This window comes from Saccopteryx leptura, chromosome 6 (assembly GCF_036850995.1).
Source record: "Saccopteryx leptura isolate mSacLep1 chromosome 6, mSacLep1_pri_phased_curated, whole genome shotgun sequence".
Classification (NCBI taxonomy): Eukaryota; Metazoa; Chordata; class Mammalia; order Chiroptera; family Emballonuridae; genus Saccopteryx; species Saccopteryx leptura.
Window position 1 is genome coordinate 36,500,846 of NC_089508.1, and position 17,643 is coordinate 36,518,488.

General features: G+C 47.7%; 1 protein-coding gene across 6 annotated transcripts in view; it reads right to left on the reverse strand.

The window, feature by feature from the left end:
* SYNE2 (spectrin repeat containing nuclear envelope protein 2) overlaps nucleotides 1-17,643 on the reverse strand; it is a 350,331-nt gene that overhangs the window by 18,779 nt on the left and 313,909 nt on the right. For 5 of the 6 annotated variants that reach the window (XM_066342067.1, XM_066342066.1, XM_066342065.1 and 2 more), the window contains 3 exons: nucleotides 15,879-16,037; nucleotides 14,989-15,155; nucleotides 2,401-2,563 (listed from right to left, as the gene is read on the reverse strand). In XM_066342067.1, the coding sequence (XP_066198164.1) occupies nucleotides 2,401-2,563; nucleotides 14,989-15,155; nucleotides 15,879-16,037 (489 nt within the window). Of the gene's footprint in view, nucleotides 1-2,400; nucleotides 2,564-7,846; nucleotides 7,932-14,988; nucleotides 15,156-15,878; nucleotides 16,038-17,643 lie in introns of those variants that run through there. The other variant, XM_066342069.1, reaches the window with a different exon arrangement.

Genomic DNA, 17,643 nt, shown 5'->3' on the forward strand with positions numbered 1-17,643 from the left:
GGGGTGGGGAGCACGTCTGTCGGGGTGGTCGTGGGGAGGAGTGGGGAGCATGTCTGTCGGAGTGGTCGTGGGGAGGAGTGGGGGGGTGGGGGCACGTCTGTCGGGTGGTCGTGGGGAGGAGTGGGGGGGTGGGGGCACGTCTGTCGGGGTGGTCGTGGGGAGGAGTGGGGAGCATGTCTGTCGGAGTGGTCGTGGGGAGGAGTGGGGGGGTGGGGGCACGTCTGTCGGGTGGTCGTGGGGAGGAGTGGGGAGCACGTCTGTCGGGTGGTCGTGGGGAGGAGTGGGGGGGGGGTGGGGAGCACGTCTGTCGGGTGGTCGTGGGGAGGAGTGGGGGGGGTGGGGAGCATGTCTGTTGGGTGGTCGTGGGGAGGAGTGGGGGGGGGTGGGGAGCACGTCTGTCGGGTGGTCGTGGGGAGGAGTGGGGGGGTGGGGAGCACGTCTGTCGGGTGGTCGTGGGGAGGAGTGGGGGTGGGGTGGGGAGCACGTCTGTCGGGGTGGTCGTGGGGAGGAGTGGGGAGCATGTCTGTCGGAGTGGTCGTGGGGAGGAGTGGGGAGCATGTCTGTCGGAGTGGTCGTGGGGAGGAGTGGGGGGGTGGGGGCACGTCTGTCGGGGTGGTCGTGGGGAGGAGTGGGGAGCATGTCTGTCGGAGTGGTCGTGGGGAGGAGTGGGGGGGGTGGGGGCACGTCTGTCGGGGTGGTCGTGGGGAGGAGTGGGGAGCATGTCTGTCGGAGTGGTCGTGGGGAGGAGTGGGGGGGTGGGGGCACGTCTGTCAGGTGGTCGTGGGGAGGAGTGGGGAGCACGTCTGTCGGGGTGGTCGTGGGGAGGAGTGGGGGGGTGGGCATGAAGCTGAGTTGGCCCGCTGGGGAGGCAGCTACTGGTCATCACAGAATGGGGGGGACAACAATTCCCCCCACGCCACCGTCTGGCGCCCCACAAGAATGGGGAAAGCAAAGCAAACAGGAGTGACGCTGAAGACTCGATAAAAGTGGTTCCTGATTCACAAGTGTCAAGAGGTCGCACCCCCTGTACATTCTGAAGATGACCCCTTCCCCAGGGACAACAACACAGCCCTTATTTCCCAAGGACATTTCACACACCGGAGGGGACACATACAGGACTCTTCTAAGGGCTGACCCCTCCCACACTAGAGCCCCAAGGACACGAGAATGAGAAGCCGAGGACATCACGCCTCTTCATCACCGAGGCCTTTTGCAGAAGGGACTGCTTGGTAATCCCAAGTGGTTAGGTTTTATTTTATTTAATAAAGGGCTGGAAGCAATCAAGCCCTTTATTATATTTAATTAGTGATAGAAGCACAGGTAAGGTTTTTTTATAAATGGCCCATACATAATTTTTGTGTGTGGCACATTCGTTTTTAGTGTTTTTGATGAAACATTTAAGCCCTGGATTGAATACAATAAACACGTGGTAACTTTTTTTTTTTTTTAACAAGAATACTAAAAGTTTTCTCAGGACATCTGTGGTAGATGAGGAGGGAATAGTCCCCTCCCCCACCCCAAAATGTCTATACCTTTATTTCCAGAACTTGTGAATATGTTGGTTTCCATAAACATGGAGAATCAAGGTCGCTATTCAGTTGACCTTAAAATAGGGACATTATCTTAAATTATCAGGCGGGGCCAATGTAATTCCAAGTCCTTAAAACTGGAAGCGGGAGGTGACAAGTCTGAGGGAGAAGTGACCATGGGAGAGAGGCAAAGAGGAGCCATTTATTGGTATTAAAGATGGAGGAAGGGCCATCAGCCAAGACACGAGGAGCCCTCCAGAGGCCGGAAAGGGTCAAGAAGTGAGCTATTCCCCAAAGCAGCCGTGCTGACACCTTCATCCCAGCCCTGTGTCAGATTTCTGACCTCCAGACATAATAAATTAGTGTTAAGATGCTAAATTTGTAATTTGTCTGTTATAGTAGTGATAGAAAACTAGTAATATCTAACTTCTTTACAGTTATGGTAGCTGTGAATACCAACTGAATACTTTTTTTTTTTTTGGTAACCAAAGGAGAAGCATTCCATATTGGAGATTCTGGTTGGGAACCTGTAAACCAACCAGACTGAAATTACGAAACACTTTAGTACAAGAACAAAGAAGGCCAGGAGTGGCTGCCGCTCCAAATTCTATGCTTTTGGGAAAAAATTCCCTGCAACTTGATGTGCTGTCACGTTTCGGATTTATAAAATGTTAACACGCGTTATTAGCCCCTATGAAATTTATCCAGTGATTCTTTAAGAAGTACAATGTTGTCCGTTTCTGTGCTATTTACCTGAAAACCAATATTATGAAATGTAAACATGCTAGAACACACAGCTGATGTGAGGAAGGTCTGGGTCACAGGTGCCGTGCCCACCCCACTCTGCCAACAGCTCCCGGCCCAGCCCCACCTGCTGCTCGGCGAGCCTCTTCTGGATCTCCTGGTCGTCGCAGACGTCATAAACCACGGGCTTGGAAAGCTCGGACTCGATGCGAGCCAACCAGGTGCGAAGGCTGCTCATATTCTTGTCTAACTGCTGAATGAAAGCAAAGGTTTCCTTCAGCTTCTTCACCCTAAACATATGTGCAGGGGGAAAAAAAAAAAGAGGTGGAACACAAAGGTGCAACATTTATGCGAGAATGCTCCAATAAGGGTGTTGAGGGTAAACAGCAACCTACATCGGTTATTGATTTTATAGTGACTCACCAGAGACTGCGGCCGCCACGGACCTTCCCTGATGGGTTGAATAGGACGCACACGCCTGCTTCCCGTCGGGGAAGGTCACTGGCGGCTGCGGTCTCTGGGATATCCAAGATAGAAACGGGGTAGAGGTCAGGTGTGGTTATCTAACCCAGAGAGAAACGGCATCTCCTCTCTCCTCTGGAGCCCCAGAAAGATGAACTGGGTCCCGGGGATCTCACTTTGGGAATGATGGGATGCTTGCTTGGATGGAGTAACTCTGAGCCATGTGGCATGTGGCCCAAGATGCCTCTCGGGGGACTCCCCTTTTGAGCAAGCACAGAACATGTACCAACCCCCACCACCTCTCCTATGAGGGGCTGAGGGTGCTGTACACGCAGAACCCGCCCATTATGGGGCAACCATGTGAGCCAAAAAAAAAGGGAGTGGGTAGGGCAAAGGTCATTTGCATCCACCACCCCGCTCCACCTGATTTGGCACTGAGAGGCTTTGAATTAATTCACACGCATCAGTGTATTTGGTGAGCTCACTGTTAGGTCAACACAGTCACGGGGAAATGACACAGCTGCTGAGGGAAAACAATCTAATACAGATCCTGAAGAAAATCGCTTCCATAAACTGCTGTCCTGAAAATCCTAAAGTAGAGCGAGTGAGGGCTTCCTCTGGAGAGCCGTGAGACTTCAGTGAAATCCAGAGATGAAGTAATGGCTACAATGGGAAGTTCCCACTTAACAACCCTCATGTTAGGAGGTGTCAGACCCCATCCCATGGCCCAGGAAGGGAAACTGGGGCACTGGCCCTAACTTGCGGGAAGCATACCAACCCCCTCCACCCCCATCTCTTCCCCGATGGCCTGTGAGCAGCTTTCTCCCACTGGCCTTGCCCTCCCACCCACCTGGGGTTCTGTAGCCGATTTGAGAGAGCAGGTCTGATCCATGCTCAAACCCTTCCACAGTCCTCACGCTACCCTGATAAACCAGTTTAATCCCTGAGGCCATTCAATCTCTTGAGTGTTCAGGTCCTCAGGCACTCAGGGGCCTCGCTGCCTCCACCCCCACAGTATGCAAAGTGGCTCTTCTTCCCTTCTCCCTGGCCTTTGACCACGACCACTGTCCCTTGTCGGTGTGCTCTGAGCACTGCCCCTCCCCCGTGTGCCCGCAGCCTCCATTCACCACGCACCCCCTCCTCTGTGTGGGCTCGCTTCCTCTGCACACTCAGCACACCCACACCCTGCTGGGCAGGAGGAGTCGATATACCTTTGTTGAATGAATAAATGTGTATAAGACTTCCACCACAAGCTGTTTTAAGTACGCCACAGAGGCAGTGTGTGTACGTGCGTGTGTATGTACATTTTGTACCCTACAGCTGACCAACTCAACTCTGGGACTTCTTGCTCCAGCTCTATCAGCAGCTAGTTTTATGATTTAGGGAAAATCCTTTTACCTCTGGCCCCCTCATCTCCAGTAGGCCTCTGAGGCTTCTCCAGCGTCAGGAAGGTGGTAAGCTCTGGGTGAAGTGAAGGGCAGACCAGTCTGGTCTGTAGGTCCCACTGCACCACCTATAAGCTGCGCGCCCCTGCAAGGAACCTAGCTTTCCTGACTCCCAGTGTCCCTGTCATCTGCAAAGCTACCCGCCTTGCAGGAGGCTGTAACACAGACAAGTGCATGCGCTAAAGCCTTATTCTCATGCACGTTGAGGAAGTGCTCAACAGGATACTAGCTCTTAACACTGCTGACGGGGATTACATAATGCTATAGTGACATCTCACTTATATAGCACTGGACCTCACAAAGTCAGTTCATAAATATTTCGTTCTCAGTGTTGCCATCAAGTCGGCAGGCTTAGAAGTAGGCTGTGGAGCCTGGTGGTGAAGAGCACAGATCTTGGTCAGGGTCTGGGTTTGAGTGCTGCCTCTGTTCCATCTCCTCTGTAAAACTGTGACAGGGGTCAGAGGCCTCCTTCACCGGGCGGTGGAGAGGGTGGAGAGCTCTAAACACATGAAAGGTATCCAGCACTGCGCCTAACGGGGATAAATGCCCAGGGACTGTGGTCATAGTGACTTCCAAGGGGATATGTTTTCCAAATTACATTGTTACTGGACACACCTCAAGGAGGAGTTCCCTTCGAAGCCAGAAGATGAGTTATTAGAAAGGAGCGAACGGCCTCCAGGTCCAGGTCTGGATGCAGCTGCAACCTAGATCCCTCCTTTGCTGCTGTGGCTCCAGAGGTACACCCTCCGCACCCCAATGTCGTGTCACCCTGATGGCCCAGGGACCAGAAAGAACACGCCATACAATGCCAGAGCAGCCGGGAATCCCAGGCCTGAGGGGGCAAGGAGTCTTCCACACAGTTTTTGCAAGGGGCCACCTTTCTGGAAGGCTCTGTCTAGAGGAGCAGCCCAGCCTGAGAGCTCCCCCATCCGTGCTCTCAGGCCCGGCAGCCTTTGCGAAGCCCTCCTCCCCGAACAGCAGCTGCCCTGCTTCACCCACCACCTGACCCTATTCTAGCTGAAGGATCCCAGCTTCTCACTCTAAAAAGAGGGCTAGGATTCAAGTTTTCAAATGAAGGGAGCTAACAAGCAACAAAACCGCCTGGGTGCAAACACTATAGAGCGGCAGTGATTCTGAGTCCGCTAGTCCCGGGGTGAGGTGTGCACCGGGGTGAGGTGTGCACCGAGCAGAGGTGAGTACGCGCACGGTGGGGGGGCCGTGTGTGCGGCTGTCCCAGGACCCCGGCACTCTGGGCCAGTGGGCTCCAATGTGGAGGGCTCAGGGCAAATCAACGGGGTGTGGGAATAAAAGATCAAGACGTCCTATTATTATCCCATTCTTTTTAAATTTTTGCATTGGGTATGCTTGATTATTTACAAATTTTATTACTAAAATGGGACATCTGTGGACTATGCTGACACCTACTTGTGCCAGGCCTGTCGTGCTTTACACGCCTGCCACGCACTGAATCCTCACACGTGCTATGAGATCGGCACTAGTTGCATCCCCAGTTTGACAGATGAAACAACCGAGGCACCGAGATGAAATAACTCGCCCCGTGACACGGTCATGAAGTTGCAGAGGCCGGATCCAGCCCGGGCAGCCTGGCCCGGAGCTGCTGCTCTTAAGCACGGTCCCCATGGCACCGCATATGGACCTGCGTGCGCCGATGTGCCCGTGCTGGGGGTACAGGACAGCTTTTGTTCCTGTCAGGGACCACGGTCAGGAGTCCAGACGCACGGCTTCAGCATAACCAGGGGAAGGGGTGGGTGTGGGAGCCCATCCACCCAGCGCTCCATTGTGGGTACCCATGTTCGAATCTCCATGGTTTCCTTTCAGTAAACATTAACCACTTGCTTTGTCTCGGGGTCCTGTGCAGATCCTGGGGATGCAAAGGAAACTGAAAACAGACCTTCCCTACGAGCTCCTGATCTAATTCTGCTCTAATGCAGACACTGTATCACAGCGTAGGAGGTGCTCAACCCATACCTTCTGAGTCACGCGTACCTTCAAATGTGTCTTTTTCATCAACAAGGTGGTTGTGTTTCATATTAAAGATCAGAGCCCCTCCAAGCCGTCTGGCTACAAAACAGTCTGCTGCCACACTACGAGCCACCGTGCTCCTGAACCCTGGGTCCATTCTGGGCCAGTGAAGGACTGGCCGGAAGGCACACAAACTGCACGTACATGTGGGCCCGATTAAAGAGGGGAAGGTGGGAGGGCAGCACAGAAGGTCGCTGAGAAGCTACGAAGCATTCATCCGGTCAAGATTTAACATCTTTCTACGTCCTGACCTCTGCCCAAAGGCAGGGGTACTTGTTGAGTTTGTATCTTTCTATTCTGTACAGGATGTATGTGTCCTTGACCAACCCAGGCAGTGGATGGACCCTCTGCGTCAGGCCTCATTAATATTGCTCTTAAAAAAAATTTAAATCTTCAGTTAATACCGAGAGACAAGGGAACCCATTCAGAAACCACACGGTTGGCACTGGGAAGCAAACAACACTGCATTCCACCAGCCACCGCGGTGACCGACGCGGCTCGCCACCTCCGCACCTGCCCGTTTCGCCCAGGTGCGCTCGACCAACACGGCTCACAGAGAGATTTCAGCAAATCCTACTTCCCTGGAAAAAAATAAGCAGGACTTCCTGAGCTGAGTTCCAGTTCTAAGGATTGGAAAAACAAAATATTCAGGGAGAAAGGGGAAGTTTTTCACCTGCGTGCCCTATTGGAAGACCCGAATAGAACATTTTTATATGAAAACAAACAAGATGAGAATTTTGCTTGAGTAGCTACAGATTAGAAGTTCTTTTGCAGGGACCATGGGTAGAAATGCAGAAAATAAGGTGAACAAAGGTTTTCTTTTAACTACGATGGATAATATAATACTGAAGAACCTCGCTTTTCCTCTAAAACAAAATCAAGCCAGGTTAGTATTATGCTATGTATCAAGCTTAAGTCTTACAAACGTGTGATGGAGGCTTTAAATATCAAATTCATGTATAAATATATGGAATAATCTACACTTCAGTCCTATTCTCTTACATGCTAGAGGTTCTACAGTTAAATTATAAAAGCCCTAGATCAGCATAAGTTAAAACAATTCCAATGCCAATGAGGATGGCCTAACTTAAAATATACTAAGGAAATATACTTAAAACGCACTCAGGAAAACTGAGATGGTTAAAAGAGCTGAATTTGTCTCGAAAACAAACAGAAACTCAGACCTGTGGGCAGCTGTCAGTTGTTTAAAACACTGTACATACAAATCTTATAAAACTGTATCTTTTTAAATGATTAAACATCTTTAGAGTAAGATAATCAATTACTCCAAGATCCTGCAGCCCCTGGTCTGGGGGCATGGACATTACAAGACATTTGAGCTAATTGCCTCTTTGAAGCATTGATGTTGCCAGAGGACTTCCATTTTGCACACAGTGTAATCACGTCTCTCCTCTGCCTGTCAAAGGCTGGCTGCAGACACCACACGCATGCTGACACTGGGAAAGAACCCATCCCCCGATGGCTGAGCACACATACTCAGCAGCCACCATCTCATCGGTAATTCCTATTGTAACCAAAATGAGACAGCAAAAGAGCAAGTCACACAGAGACGGCAGCCTCCCCTCCGCCATAGGCAGAGCTGATGACTGAAATTGCACTTACTGTTGATGAGAAAAAAATCATTCCCGGTGTTTAGCGAGAGCTCCAAGTTCCCGGCTGCACCTCCACCTCCCAGGGACAAGGCGGCCCCTCCCCCGGCCCGCAGGCCTCTCCATTCACTGGTTCAGCATCTTCCACAGGCCGCCCTCCCCTCACGGCCACAAAGCAGTGCCCTTAGGAAAGGAAGAGACCTGCTTCTCTGCTAACTGCAATTTTTAATCTCAGTTTTCTCCCCTCCAATAAACAAATATCTCTGGCTCTTCACACACACACACACACACACACACACACACACACACACACACTCTTTGTTCTGATGCTGCAGTATTGCAGTGCTGGGGAAGAAAGTCACAGTGTTATCTTGGCCGTGGGCTATTTATGAAGTGCTATAAACTGAGAGAAGAAACATTTAAGATTGGGGCGCGGACAAGAGGATTTCTGTTCTTGTCAAATTAAATTTCTCTGTTTCAGGTTTATGAGAAATGGTGAAACCTGAAGCTCCCGAGTGCGGCAGGAATGCCTTCCTCCCATTCTGCCGAAGGAGAAGTCTCCCTGGGTGGGTGGGGGAGGAGGGCTCGCCCCGCCCCTTTCAGTCCCGTGCATCCTGGCTCAGAACAAGCAGAGGTAGGTATTTAGTCCATTCCTCTGCTCTTACAGAAAAATATTTTCTTGTAGTACAAATGGCGTTTTAAGAGTTTGCAGAGGAAGAAATTTTGCAATTTTCTTGCTAGCCCCCCCTAGGGTTTACCATAATGTGAGTACCTACACATTCTTCTACATCCCAGAGCGCGGGTCTCCACGGATCTGCCCCCACTGCTGACCCCGGCACCTGGATCTGTGTCTGGCCCCTTTTACACTCGGGGCCAGCCTAATTTGGAGGCTTAACAATGTCAATCATTTACCCTTAAAACCCCACATTTAGTCATTATGACATTCCTCACTTTGAAACATAGCCAGCACTTTCTAGACTGGAGAAATTAGGATGCAGATTTGGAAACAAATGAAGAATCTGGCTAAACTCGTCCACAGGCTTGGCTGTCCCTGGGACCTGCTGTGACCCCACAAGGCTCGGTACACTGGATCTCTCTGATGCTGGACACAGCCTACTAACTGTCCACCGACCCAATCAGTGGCGGCTGCTGTCTCCTCGGGCAGCGCCCCAACCTGCAGGGTCTGGGGGCAGCGGCCACCTGCTCCAGAGGCAGAGTGACGGGCTGCCGGGAGGGAACAAGGACGGGCAGGGGCTGGCTCCCTCCCGGCTCTCCCTGGGCTAAGGCCTCTAAAGGCAGGCCCACTGGATCAGGCAGACTGCTGAGACTACAGCAAGTACATTTTATGACTAGCAGCATTGTTTGGTCTTCCAAACTAACCTTGAGAAAATACAGATAAAGGGCAAGCAACAAGAATCTTTATCAGTTCAAAAAGGCACACATTTCCCTGCCCAGTCTGCAAGAAATGAAAGGACAATCTTAACACACAGTTGCCATAGTAATAACTGCTCAGTTTAAATGACAACATTTTAATTGCTACTATTATAATACAGGTGGGTATAATACAATTTTCACATCGGTGGGTCAAATGTGAAAATTATGCTTATTTAAAAATTTTTTTATAGGCTTGATTCCTTTTTGAAATGTATTTATTTATTTATTTATTTAACAGACTCGATTCTTTTTTTTTTTTTTAAGGTTTGGTTTTTTTTTTTAATTCATTTTTAGAGAGGAGAGAGAGAGGGCGAGAGAGAGAGACAGAGAGAAAGAAGGGGGGAGGAGCTAGAAGCATCAACTCCCATATGTGCCTTGACCAGGCAATCCCAGGGTTTCGAACTGGCGACCTCAGCATTTCCAGGTCGACGCTTTATCCACTGCGCCACCACAGGTCAGGCCAGACTCGATTCTTTTGATAGCTAGGCTAAATAGGAAGGAATCACATGGTGGTATGTTTATTTGTTCATTTAGAGAAGGGAGAGAAAGAGAGAGAGAGAGAGAGAGAGAGAGAAGGGGAGGAGGAGCAGAAAGCATCAACTCTCATATGTGCCTTGACCAGGGAAGCCCAGGGTTTTGAACCAGCAACCTCAGTGTCCCAGGTCGACGCTTTACCCACTGTGCCACCACAGGTCAGGCGATGGTGGTATGTTTAAATCCCTCCATCATAACATTGGCTTAAGAATGCCAAGTCTATAATGCCGCTACCCTCAAAGAGAAATTAGGACAGAGAGAACATTTATAACATAAAAAAAAAAGTCCCACGTCTTTTTCCCTAATGAATATTTAGGAAATTCAAATACAAAAAAGAAAACTGAAATCACCAACAATTCCAGCACCGACAGGAGCACTGTACACATGCTCAGTTCCGTCTCTGCGCTCAACTGTTTGATCTGTTCCACGCACTGGGAGCTCTGACTCACTCATTCTCATATGCTGCTGGGAGGAGCCTTTACAAGCAGTCTCACCTCCATATCTCTGACACGGCTCCACCGAGAGGAACCACCAGCAGACACAGGGACCCGGCTTCACAGGACGCAGCTAAGGTTCTGATTAATAATTGGGGAGGGGGTTCTGGAAACAGAAGTAGGTGGGTTTTTAAGGCACTCAACTGCTAGGATTTTGAAATCAAGAACAGACAAAGGTGAGATTACGTGCTGGGCTGAGTCTTTCTCTGGCACCAGTCCCACCGAAGGGACAGTGTCTGGGGACCCTCTTTTCAGAGCTTTGGTCTGTGTAAGCTGAATCAGGTCAACTTTACATCTTTTTATCCATCACCCAACATCCTGTGCCTAAACTGTTCTTATTAATAGGTAACCTAGTTTCCTCCAATACAGGATTGCATGTATTGCTAGTTCTGAAAAACAGCTTCTCTATTTAGTTGTCTCTCCTGTACATTTAGGTTTTGCTGGGTCACTTTCCAAAGATGCTTCTAAGAAAACATGGAGGAGGAGCTAATAGCTACAATTTTTAAAAAGCTGAACTCTTTGTTTAATCTGTCCGAGAAGCACAGTGGTAGATAATTCATATTTCATGTCATCACATAAGTTTCAGTTTTAGATTAATCACACCATTCACCAAAAATATATCGAGTGCTTCAAATGGCGTTTCTGTTGATGAAATTAATAGCATGCTTTATACGAGTTCAGATGTAACAGGGGTAAGAAGTTGCCCAAGGGTCCACGTGACTACTAGAAGCTCCTGCAGCAGCTCTGACGGAGAGCCAGTCTGAGAACCTGACTGCCCACATCGGGGCCTGTGTGCCCTTATGTGAGGGAATCAGCCTCAACACCAACTTATTCGGTTGTTTCAGGAGACGTGTTCTTAGGTTCTTTGCTTTAAGGATTTTGGAGAAGCTGAAGAACTCTTTACAAGCACAGGAAAGATAGTTGTTTGGGTCTAAGCCTCCTCACTTTACATACGGTAGCCAGACGAACCCCGGCACATGTACAGACAGACCCACAGCTGTCCTGGTGCTTTCCTTTCCAGGACCTTGTACATGGTTTATCAACAAGGAAACTGAGGCACACAGAGGCCACAAGACTTGCTCACAGGAAGTGGCAGGTCCAGGATTTGACTCGGTGCACACCGTGTCCCTTCACCCTGTCAGCTCTGTGTCCCCGGACCAGCACCACCGGCAACTCCTGGGCTCCTGTTAGACATACACAGTCTCGACCCCACCCGGGCCGACAGAAGCAGAAGCTCTGGGGGTGGGGGTCCAGCATGTTTTCACGAGTCTTCCACGGATTCTACGCACATTTAGTTTGAGAACCACTGGTCTATAATGAACAGTAGAGTCTACATTGAGTTCTCAGTTTTAGAAAAATTCTGATAAACTACCTTTAAAAGTCAAAGTCTCCAAGAAGCCGAGTGCTCTTCTGATGCGTGGTGCAGTGGGCCAGCCGGACCGCGGCCCCACCCCTGCCCTATGCAGAACTGACTGAGCCCCTGGGTCAGTTATTCACCCTCTCTGAGCTGCAATGCTCCCCCTGAACCATGAGGAGATATGTGGAGCCTGGCACTTAAAAATAAACGACACTGGTTTCTTCCCCTGTTGACCCCATAATGGAGCTACTACCTGAAATGTGCATTTAAGTAACCCTATAATTCACCTCTATTATGCTGAGAATGAACCTGAAACAACAGGGTTTTTTTTTCCCCCCACAGTGAATTAAACCTGACTTATTGAAGTCTTAGACTTCTGAATACATTGTTAACTCTGAAGTTAAAGAAAGGCTTGTAGTTAAAATCCCAAAGTCACGGGGCTGGGCACCTGTTTAGAGTCTCCTTCCAAATCCCATCATTTTTAATCAGCAATGCTGTCCCTGCCACAGGAGGAAAGCAGCAGAGTACCACAAGCAGGAGAGAAAAGGCTAAATAGTGTCCTCTGGGCAAATGAGGCCATTAGTGTACCCTGCAGGGTTGCGGGTTACAGTTGGCACTGCTCAATCTAAATTCTGCAGCCTGTGCTCCCAACTTCCCTGATGATGATATGATCAGTATCAGAGATCAGACAAGGAGCTGATTCTGTGTGAGATCAATTTAAGGTAGGATCAAGCATGGTGCCTCAGTCCACAGACTCACCTGGAGAGTAAACTCTACTCAGGGATTCCTAAACTCTCAGCCACCTGTCTCAGCCTGGCTGTTGCTTTAGGGAAGATAAGTTATTCCCTCCCTAGTTCCTTAGTTTCACAGAGATCTGGTTCATTTCAATGTAACAAACTAGAAGGGTCTGGGTAACAGGGAGGCAACACAACCACTCGGGTTGGAATCCTGGCTGCCTCATGTACTGGCTGTAACTGTGGGCAGGTTTTTAACTTCAGTGCCTCAGTTTCATCCGCTATAAAATGGGATGACGACGTCTACCTTTCAGAATTACAATGAAAATTAAGCGAAGCCCATCATTAAGAATATAACTGGCAGACAATATATTTGCCATTATTTCAACTCCTTATTTTGCCAATTGCTCCTTCCAAAGAGACCACTGAAATTTCACCTGCTGTTTTTTTTCTCCCTCTCACCAAGGAATTGGCTGAAGACAGGCAGCCCCAGAGGAGAAAATAAAGCAAACAGCCTATTAAACTTGATTTGGTCTAATCCAAGTGTGAATGATTAATAGACTGTCACTTTACTCTTTAGGAAGCACAGTCCATAAACAGGTACAATGTCATCATACCTTTGATCAGTGCCTGGTACCCAAGAAGGCTTAGGATATAAGACAATGTCAACGAAGACATACCAGACATGTGCATTCACTTCAGAGCTTTGAAAAACTCTGAAGCTCTGTTCTAAGCGCTGGAAATGAGATTGTCCAAGACACTGGTCTCATGGAGGAAAGACCTCTCTTGCTGTCAGACATAACCAAGGGACTCCTCTTCTGCTCAATACACTGCTTCTGAGTCTTAGCATCTTCTTAGGGAAAAGCAATGACAATAACTGCTCAACACTGGCTCCCACTGGCTGGCCTTGTGCCAAATGTAAGACCCCTGTCATTCGCCCTCACAGTGGCCTCTGATGTGAACAGCGCTATTAGGCACTTCATGCAGATTTGGAAACTGAGGCTTAGGAAGATTAAAATCACTACTCAAGTTTCCATGAATATGTGATAAAGTCAGCATGGGTGCAAAAACCTGTGTCCTCAGTCCTCGCTTGGATTATCACCACGGATTCAACAGTTTTGTTTTGTTTTTTTTTTAACTGGCAGCAGAGAGAAGTCGGAGTCAGCCCAGCTTACGCTGCCGGCCACGTCACCCTAACTTTTGCCTTCAGCAGACCCTCCGCTGCTAAAAATTCCATGAATGACTCAGACTTAATTTAGGATGGCAAGCCTTAAGTTGAGATTCAAGGTCTTCTAGGACTTAGCCCCAACCTACCTTCGTAGCTTCATCTCCCACGGCAGCGGAGCCTCTTGTCATTTGCTGAAGGACTTCCACACTGCTCTGCCCCTGTACCTTTTTGCTCACAATATATATACAACTGTCTCCCTCTGCCACCAGCAATGCTCAAGAACCCTGAGCCCTCATTCACCACCATCTGGGAGCACCACACTTGTGCGAGGCTCCTCCTAATCTCCGCCCCCTCCCCAGGAAGATGAGCTCTGAGCCCTCAAACCACTTGGCTTTACAGCTGCTCAGATGTCGGCTCCCATTAATGTAATGGACTCATCTTCCTTCCTGCAATTCTCACAGCACTTAGCCTGGTGCCTTTGCTGAGTGAATCAGGTTCACTTACGTTTACAGTAAACAAGGAAGTAAAGAAAATGCCAAATTAGTAAGAGTATCTTATTTCCATTCCTCCCCCACACTTCCATCACCTTACAGGTTCTCCTGCACATTTGACATTACACATCTGTTCAAAACAAAAGACTCGCTTGGCTGGTGGCAACACAAAGTTACGTAGTAATCCCAAAGGCAAGTAATTGTCTTTTGTATCAGGTTGCAATGAAAAAACAAAATAAAACAAAATAAAAACACTTTTTGGTCGTGGTCAGTCCCTGGAGACAGAATTTGAACACAGAAAACATTTAAAGCTTTGAGTGGCATCATCCATCATCATTTTGTGAGCAGATAAAATGGTCAGTTGTGTTTCTGACAGGGTTGCTCTGGAGAACAAAGCTTTGATCTACAGCCACAGCTGTTTCTCCTAAGTCCCCACCTGAGGGCCGGATGCCCACTGGGCACTTGCACGCACGCCTAGCACTCACGGAAGGTCCCGGCCTCAAGTGTGCCAAGCCCCAGCCCTGGGGGCAGTTGGGGACCTCCAGACAAGCCTCTGGAAATCAGACCTGGGCCCTGAGCTACTTGCATTTGCCATCCACAAGCCGGAACCGGAAGGACATGGAGTCCTACAGCAGAGTGAGGATTTCTAAATAACACCTCCTCGAGGACCTCTTTCCAAATTAATTTTCATTTGAACCTAATCAATCAAATTCATGGGAAATTTTAAGGTAAAGAAAAAAAATCTATTAAAAAGATGTACTGAAGTATATAACCTTTCTATATAGTTGAAATAAGAATTTCTACTCATTTTTTATCAAACTTTGCCTTTATCTCTAAGTCTATAGAACTGCTGGATTACCTCAGGAAGACTGGGCCCCGTGCTAGACCTGCAGAGGGACTGCCGCACCCAGCGAGCAGGGGCCACTGTTAGGCGGTTTCTTACCTTGATCCGATGACATCAAACAGATGCTGCCAGCGGTCGTTAATTTTACTGAGCTTGTCGTCGATCTCGGCGGCTCTCGGCTTGCTGCTGGCCTTGATCAACTGGTCGCCCATCTGCTTTAACTGTAACTTGTTTTCACTGAACAAGTTTATTTCTTCCATGCAGTCCTGGCAAAGGCACAAAGCTTCAATTACTGCCCCAAATTCACTTCTCTGCCAGGCAATAAACAACACAGTTGAAAAACATAATTTTTTTTTTAATTAAAAAAACTTCTCACACTTGTTAACATGAACTCTTCAGTGAGTAGCTAACAAGGCAGACAGTGCACACGTGCGATAGGTAAGGCAGTGGTAACTTTAATTCAACAGCCCCGGCTTCCCCTCACAGAGTCCTTCAGCTTCGCCCACCTGGGAGCTGAGGACACGGAACACAACTAAAGTAGCCTAGTTATCAGTAAGAGTTTCCCTGAGTCACAGGGATGTTTCTACCTTTCTCGGTGGGGATCAGCGACCGTTTCACAATTAGGAGCCCCACTACTGTTGGCCTCTCCCTGTTGGCAAAGGGCTCTCTGTAATAACAACTAGAAAAGCCATAACGTGGGGTATGAACCCGACGCTCAAGGAGATGCTGACCCCTTCTCTGGCCAGAGAAAGTAACTCTCCTCAGTGCACAGACCACACCCACCTCGAGTGGTCCCACACCTCCCATTTCTCTGGAATCCTCACTGACCAGCTCTTCTTGGAGGAGGAACAGAAAGAGTGAGAAAGTTCCTTCAAATTTCTAAAATGTTATTGGGAATACACCTCTAACGCGATGTTGAGCCCGGCAGCGAGGAGGGTAGAGAACCCCAGGGAAGCAGAAACTGCATTCACCTGGGTGCCGTCGCTTACCTTCTGTAACTTTTCAATCATTTCCTCGATACTAATATCTGCTGTCTGTAGGACTTTGTTTTCCATCTGCACCAGCCACGCACACAACTCCTTATTCTTTTCATTGAACACAACCCATGAATTGAGTCTGTCTTCGATCTCCTGCTTGCGTATAGCCACCTGGAAATGGAAATGCATTTGGCAGCTAAATATGGGCAGGAAGGAAAGCGGTCTGCTCCCCTCCCCTCCCCTCCCCTCCCTCTCCATCAGAAGGGCTGTGAATTTCATTCACTGTAATCAGTAGCTCTATAGACTTAAATTATTATGCTTTTGCCTCTTAAACTCCTAGGGTTTAACAATAGAATCTTCTTATGCCTTTGATAAACATCATAAAAAGCAACAACATAAAGATTGTACCTGAACTGTAACTGATCAAAAGGATTCTCTTTTATCCAATATTACCAGGTTATATTAAAAATTAGAAACAGAAAAGGTCGGGTGAATACATTAATCATCACCTAAACTTCATTTATTTTTGTTCTTTCAGTATACATTTATTGAACGCTTGCTACATGCTAATCTATAACTTTATGACCCAAATCCTTTCACTTTAAAAAAAATTATAGTCTTTATACCTACTTAAGGACAATGTCCTGCCTATTTAATTAAAAACTATAATATAGATCAAATTATAAGTCTTAACATTTGTAATGCAAATAGACCATGAAAATTAGTCATTTTAATACTCTACTCACTGTTTGTATTTTAAAACAAAAACAAAGCAAAGTAAGATTGAAAAAACGCACATCACTCATTTAATTCACCTTCCATTCCGTACAAGGGCTCTGGATAGAAACCAGGGAAATGGGAACTGATACTGGTCTGCAGCAGCAGGCCAGCCCGAAATACCGGCTGCTCCATCACGCCCCAGCGACCCCTAAGCTGGTATCAGCCACAGGCCTTTCTCCTTATGGGCTTTACATTTATTATTTCAATAAATATAAAGAATGAAATCAGCCTTTTCTAACGTAAAGTCTTCTCATGTACTAAAAATCTTTTGAATCTTAAAAGTTAAAACAGGCAGCCAGAGTCTTTCCGTGAAGGCTTAGCTACCCACTTCCCAGAGGGGGAAACCCAGGTTGCGCTCCCAGAGGTTTTCCTGCCTCCGCTGCTCTCTGTTCAGAGTGAAGCAAAAGTGTCTCATGTTTATACACCCACCCGCCTGACCCAATGTGTCAAAAAGGCACAAAGAACCATCCCCTCAAAACCAAGCTTTGTGTTTCCGTTCCTCAGGGCACCTATTTATCTTCACTTAAAAAAAAAAAAAAAATCCCAGCATCCTGCACGGAGTCATTTCGGTAGGCTTCATAATGGTAACAATTAGAAACATCTGGACCCTAGTCAGTGCTTAACTTTCAGAATACTTTTCACATTTTCTAAGTATTTTCTTTTATGTAAAATTTGAATGAAAATTCTAAAAGGACGTTTAAAAGTAGGGTCCACTGTGAATATTAAATACTAAAAAACATGAAAGAAAAATGTCTTTATTAAAATTTAGCACTCAAAAGTGTCTGAATTTCGACTCTTAAAAGTACATCTCATAATTCACAAAAATGAGATCCAGGGATTTATTTTTCTTAGAATTACATGTTCTTAAAACCAAGATCTATTTGAAACTCTTTAATTCCATCCTGAGCCTGTCATAAACACATACTGTAGAATACCCTGACCACAATCCAATTCTTTTTTTTTTATATAAATAAATTTTTATTTTAATGCGGTGACA